General features: G+C 51.6%; 1 protein-coding gene across 1 annotated transcript; it reads left to right on the forward strand.

Annotated features, from left to right (window-relative positions):
• Positions 1 to 167: 167 nt before the first annotated feature.
• Positions 168 to 5,910, forward strand: LOC102419824 (copper chaperone for superoxide dismutase-like; the record flags this gene model as incomplete). The annotated part of the gene is made up of 5 exons (XM_006109152.3): positions 168 to 345; positions 926 to 986; positions 5,213 to 5,290; positions 5,370 to 5,473; positions 5,581 to 5,910. Coding segments are annotated over 5 exons (584 nt in total), but the record flags the coding sequence as incomplete, so codon positions are not given.
• Between the last annotated feature and the right edge of the window lie 468 nt (positions 5,911 to 6,378).

Below are 6,378 nucleotides of genomic sequence, written 5' to 3' on the forward strand. Positions count from 1 at the left end.
CCAGGGACTGGTATAAATCTAACCATAGGATTTTGTGGCTTTGGGTTGGAGAGACTTTGGAGAAGGTGTGAAGGTTATGTGGGGCTCTCTCCAGGCCCTTGCCCAGCTGATGAAGAGGTGGGTCTGGGTGAGGTGGCAAACCAACCCAGGTGTCTAATACCTTGCAGAGAATCTGGGGGCAGCAGTGGCCATTCTAGGAGGCCCTGGCCCTGTGCAGGGGGTGGTGCGCTTCCTACAGCTGACCCCTGAGCGCTGCCTCATTGAGGGAACCATTGATGGCCTGGAGCCTGGGCCACACGGACTCCATGTCCATCAGTTCGGGGACCTCACAAGGAACTGCAACAGGTAAGTTGTCTGTAACCTCCCTTGCGGCATCCTCATCCCCCCCAGTTGTGTACTCACTATGTGCAGGGGACTATATTCAGCCCTTTACACACACTTTCATACTTTGTTCTCATACGTACTCTGTAAAGCATATACACACAGGCCCATTCTACAGATAAGGAAACTGAGGCTCAAAGAGGTTAAATGATTTGTCAAAGGCCCCTGAGCATGTAAATAGTAGAGTGGGGTTTTGAACCAAAATCTCACCTTGATGGTCCTGCTCATAGCTACCTTACTGTCTCTAAGATGGAAGGTGACTCCTGGACACGGTGACTCCCTGTGTCATGGTGTTTGTCATACTATTAGTAGTTTACTCATTTGTGTCTCCCTTAGAAGCTTATTGAGGGCAGGACCAATGTTCGATTCTTCTTAGTACCCTCAACCCAAAGCTTGGCATAAAGTGAGCCTGTTTGTTGAATGAATGTATGCATGCATGAATGAATGAAGGAAAGACAGAAACAAATGTAGTTAAAGTAAGAGGATGGATCGTCTGGCCTGTGAGCTGCTGTTTCACTGGCTACCTGCTACCTTTTCTTCTCAGCTGTGGGGACCACTTTAACCCTGATGGAACATCTCATGGGGGCCCTCGGGACTCTGACCGGGTAAGTGTCCAGCTCTGTGAGGCTTAGGCTGAGACAGAGCCCAAGGTCCCCAGAGACAGGCAAGCAGCCCGTGGGGCCTTTGAGTGAGATGCCTTTTTGGGGTCTTTTCCCTTCACCTCATTCCAGTTAGGAGCATTTGTGACACTTTCTGTCAATGGAGGGGCGACCACTGAGTGCTCTGGTTGCAGCACAGTGAGAATCCTGCTGGAGGCCCCTGGGAGCCCAGAGCAAGCCCCTGATGCAGCCCTAAGGGTATGGGCAGTGAGAAAGCTTCCTGGGGAAGTGACGGTGTAGAAGTGGAAGGTTTTACCTAAACTGGACAGGCCATTCCCCAGTGCTCCAACTCCTGGTCCCAGAGTTTCATTTTTCACCAGAGAAGTGTTTTTCTCAGCGATAGTGAGTCACGTGTTGCCTTAATGATGTTTGCCCTATTTGAGTACTGCTTGTTCCGTTAGTTACTCAATGTTTTGATTTAAGTTAACTCATTGTTTTTCTTTAGGTAAATTTGGTTATTTTTAGTGCTTTAGTCTGTCACAGAGTTTCAAACATATTCTAAAGTAGAGAAACTCGCCCTAGCAGGTTTGGCTCGGTGGATAGAGTGTCGGCCTGCGGACTGAAGGGTCCCAGGTTCGATTCCGGTCAAGGGCATGTACCTTGGTTGCAGGCACATCCCCAGTAGGGGGTGTGAGAAGGCAGCTGATCGATGGTTCTCTCTCATCAATGTTTCTAACTCTCTATTTCTCTCCTCTCCTCTCTGTAAAAAATCAATAAAATATATTTAAAAAATAAATAAATAAAGTAGAGAAACTGCTGTCCTGAACCGGCAGGTCTCTTTTCCCAGCTTCAGCAGTCACCACCTCATGGCCAGTCCTGTTTCATCTACACCCTGGCCCTTCACCATTATTTTGAATCAAAGCAAGACATAATGAAGGTAGATTGATTTTTTAACGAGACACTTGATAATTGCCACAGAGAATGAAAAACCAGTACTTCCTTCCAGCCTTAATAGGAGGATCGTTGTAGAAATAAATCAGTTCAGGCTTAAACCGAGTTCTGTGTCCTGCCAGGGACTGAGGTCCCTTTATCTTTGTTCAAGTGATTAGCAAATGTTAGAGAGGTGTAAAAGGCCTGTGAACACCGAATGGAAACTTTGTCCTGGATGTCAAACAAGTGATTTAATGTTTCCTAATGCCCTGTCCTCACACACCTAATGCCACCCACTTCACTTCCTGCGTTGTGTGTTCCCCCATGCGGGTTTCAGTACCAGGCAAGCTCTGGGTCCGGGTCCTGGTCCTGGGAGCTGAGCACTCCTCTTCACACCCCACCCCCAGGACCTTCTGCCACAACACAAATGAAAACATGGTGTGTGTTTATAATTCATGTAACTGATTTTTTTTTTTTTACTTTTGACAGCTGTCACATTTCTCATGGTAAAAAGTTTTTACTCCCCCGCCCCCCGTACCCCCACTCCCAGAGTTTGAGAAGCCTTTCTGTCATGTCCGTTGCCCTGGGGCATGCTTGTGTTTCGTGTATCAGTTCTATATCGCTGTGAATTAAATTACTCCAAACTGAGGGGTTTAAAACCACAAGCATTTATCATCTCATGTTCTCTGGGTGCAGTTTAGGGTCTCTCAGGCTGCAGCCAAGGTGCTGGCCGGGGCTGCAGCCATCTCCATGCTCAAGGTGGGAGGGTCCCTTCCACTGGCTCAGGTGGCTGTTGGCAGGCCTGGGGGCCTCCATGGCTGCTGGCCAGACATGTGTGCCACGCGGGCCTCGCCCCAGGGCAGTTCACAGCACAGCAGCTGGTTTCCCTGGAGGAAGGGAGTGAGAGGGGCATCCGAAACCGAAGCCATACTTCTTTTTGTCACCTGTTGTTGGAGGTCTAAAAAGTTCCCATTCTGCGATGGAGCTCACACAAAACACAGTGAAAAGACTGGAGATAATGTGGGACCTCTGATCACTAAGAGAAAAGAAACCTATGTCGACAGTTTCCATGCTGCAAACCAAGTCATCCTGATTGTTTAATTAGAATGACTACCGCTTTAGTCTAATTCGCCATCTCTGGGTTCTAGATGTGGTATATTACAAACTGCAGCTTTCATATTCATGTCATTTGCCTTACTTGTTGAACCATCGTGGCGCACATTTGTTTAAACAAAAGAAAAAAGTGAAACTGAAAGAAAAAAAAAAGTAACCTGATCTTGAAAGTGACACCAGGCGCAGCCCACCCTCAGGGGAGCGCGCAGGGTGTGAATACAGGGGAGGTGCACCTTACAGGCTGTCTTCCTCACTGAGCCTTGAACGAGGCTGAACAGGAATCAGGCAGGTTTGACAAGCAGGAGTGGGAATGGCAGGCTCAGCAGAGGAAACACCACAGGCAGAGCCCTCGAGACATGAAACTGCTAGAAGCATCTGGGAACTGACAGCCCGAGTCTCTCATGAAGTGAAGGTTTTTTTAATTTTTATTTTTTATTGATTTTTCACAGAGAGGAAGAGAGAGGGATAGAGAGTTAGAAACATCGATGAGAGAGAAACATCGATCAGCTGCCTCTTGCACACCTCCTACTGGGGATGTGCCCGCAACCAAGGTACATGCCCTTGGCTGGAATGGAACCTGGGACCCTTCAGTCCGCAGGCCGACGCTCTATCCACTGAGCCAAACCGGTCAGGGCGAAGTGAAGGTTTTTGAAGAGCAAGAAGCCACCCCGTGACTCAGGCCCTGGTCCAGGCCCCTCTCAGGGCCGAGAATCAGAAGGAGCTGGAGCCAGTTGCTCTGTTGTGCCCAAGCCCTTGATGTAGACAGAGGAGGACTTGAGCGAAAGCTGCATGGCCAAGGTGACCATGACAACTGGCAGGTTCCTTTTGGATTTCAACATCTGGTTTTGGCCAGATGGAAAAGAGTTCAACGTGGGAATTTACATCCACGCCTGGTTGTCCTGTTTCATGTCTCCTAAGTGGTCTCAGCTTCCTCCCCTTCTCTCCTTGTCCCCCTCCAGTCCTTTCTCTTCAAACACTTAGTGCTTCTGTACTGGAGGGATTGCTCCAGAGCATGGGGTCACCATGTCATGCCCCAGCCTGAAGCCCTTCTTGGCTCCCCAGTGCCTGAGGGTACAGGCCCTGCTGGGCTGCTTGGTGTGACGTTTGAGTTCCACCCACTGTGTCGAGGAGGCATTGGAAAGGCTGCCTCTCCTGACCCTCTACTGGGGTGCACCTCTGAGCTGCACTCCTGCTACTGCTCGCTCCGCCAAGTCCTGAAAACGCTCCCCAAGGCTCTGTGTCATTGCCTCTCCCTCCATATCTTTCTACCATAAAAGCCCCAACACAGGACGCAACAAAAGAGCCAGATGTAAGCAGCAGATGTCTCTCTGGGAAAGAAGATAAAGAGAAGTGGCTCTTCTTGCTGCTTGTCAAACCCGTCATACAGTGACATGCTTTGCGTCCCACACAGGCATAGGCACTTGCTTCTGCCCAAGTGTCAGGCTGGGGACAGTTTATTTGCACAGATGTGAGTCTCTGTGACTCATCAGTAGGTCTTGTCACTAGAATATACACTGTTGTACTAACCCTGTGTGTCATAATCACTCCTCTGTCCCACATCTGGCTCCCACTGAGCTGCGAACCCTTGAGGGTGGCGACTGCACATGCACCCCCCATGCCTGGCAGAGGGTGTCTGATCTAGGAGATGCTCAGTGGATGTGTTACATTTTTGTTACCTTCCAGGGCAGAGCCAGCTTCTGGGGAGAGCCTGGACAGGCCTTGGCCCCTGTGTTTCTTCTCTCTGTTCTCGGAGGCTGGCCATCAGGGAAAGGATGCTGGCTGCCTCTAAGGGTCAAGAAGCCAAGCGTGGCCAGCTTAAGCCCAGAGGAACTGCAGATTGTCAAGGGCTCAGAGTCATCAGGAGGCTGGAGAACTGGGCTTGGGAAGAAGTAGGAACTGGGTTAGCTTCTGAGGCCAGGAGGCAAGGCTGGCAACGGCCTCGTAGGAGAAACAGCCTGGTCCAGTGGTCATGGCTTCCCAGGAAGGGGTCACTGGCTGTTTTCAGGGTGCTCTCATCCTGCCCAGGATTTCGGTTCCAGGGAGGGAGCATGCAGTTGGCTTCCTTGTGTCCTGGGCCATCTCTTTATCCTACCCGGCTGTACCCACAGGGGGACTCTGGTACTTTTGGGGAGAAGCCAGAACCTAGCAGCTGTGCTCCACGTGCTCTTTCCCCCTGGGTCTCGTTGCAGCACCGGGGAGACCTGGGGAACGTCCACGCTGATGCTAATGGCCAAGCCATCTTCAGGATAGAGGATGAGCAGCTGAAGGTAAGCTGGAAAAGAAAGTGGGGACCTTTCCTCACAGGTGGGTACACTGTCTGAGGCCATTTGTTGTCTCCCCTCAAAGGTATGGGATGTGATTGGCCGAAGCCTGGTCATTGATGAGGGAGAAGACGACCTGGGCCGGGGCGGCCATCCCTTATCCAAGATCACGGGGAACTCAGGAGAGAGGTGGGTAATGCCGCCCCCGGCAGGAGGCTGTGCTCTGCCAGCCGAGCATGGGGACCCCACAAGCGGCCCAGACAAGTGCCCACTCTTGACCACACATTCTTCTGCAGGTTGGCCTGTGGCATCATTGCACGCTCCGCTGGCCTTTTCCAGAACCCCAAGCAGATCTGCACCTGCGACGGCCTCACCATCTGGGAGGAGCGAGGCCGGCCCATTGCTGGCAAGGGACGAAAGGAACCGTCGCAGCCATCCCAGCCCCCCGCCCACCTCTGAGCAAGGCCTCCGCCTCAGTCTCAGGTCCACCATCCTCCCAGCTGATGCCATCCTCCTCCAGGGGATGGGGGAGCCCTGCTTGCCTAGTCCGAGAACAAGGGTACGGGGTGTGCAGGGATTGCTGTGACGCTCCCTTGGCAAAGTAAAGTTTTTCTATTCATATGGAACTCTGTTTTGTCCGTGTCCCCAGGTCCCATGGGCGTGGTGAACACAGTCCCTCTGCCCCTGCCCTCCCCTTCGAGAGCCAGCTCTTGGGCTTTGGAGCCAAACAAAACTGGATTTAAATCCACACACCTCCTGAGGGCCCCATCCTCCTCAGGATCACAGTGAAGGACCACACAGTCATATCGCTCTTTGTGCCTTGTCTCCCTCCCCTCACTGTGGCCCGTGGAACCCAGTGTGGACAGCCACCTCCGGACCTGGGGGTCAAGGGATGCTCCTACATCCTCCCAATGCGTCCCCCCTTTAAAAAAGTAATCTGTCTTGAATCAATTTCTTTACTCACAAGAGGAAGATTCTAAATTAATCTAATAAGTGCTTAGCACAGGGCCTGGCACCTGGTAAGTTAAAGGAGCAGTGGCTGTGATTCTGAAACCAAACGGGGTCCTGGAGGCAGCCCCAGTCAAGCTCCCGTC

Source organism: Myotis lucifugus, unplaced genomic scaffold (genome assembly GCF_000147115.1).
Source record: "Myotis lucifugus unplaced genomic scaffold, Myoluc2.0 scaffold_6458, whole genome shotgun sequence".
NCBI classification, from domain to species: domain Eukaryota; kingdom Metazoa; phylum Chordata; class Mammalia; order Chiroptera; family Vespertilionidae; genus Myotis; species Myotis lucifugus.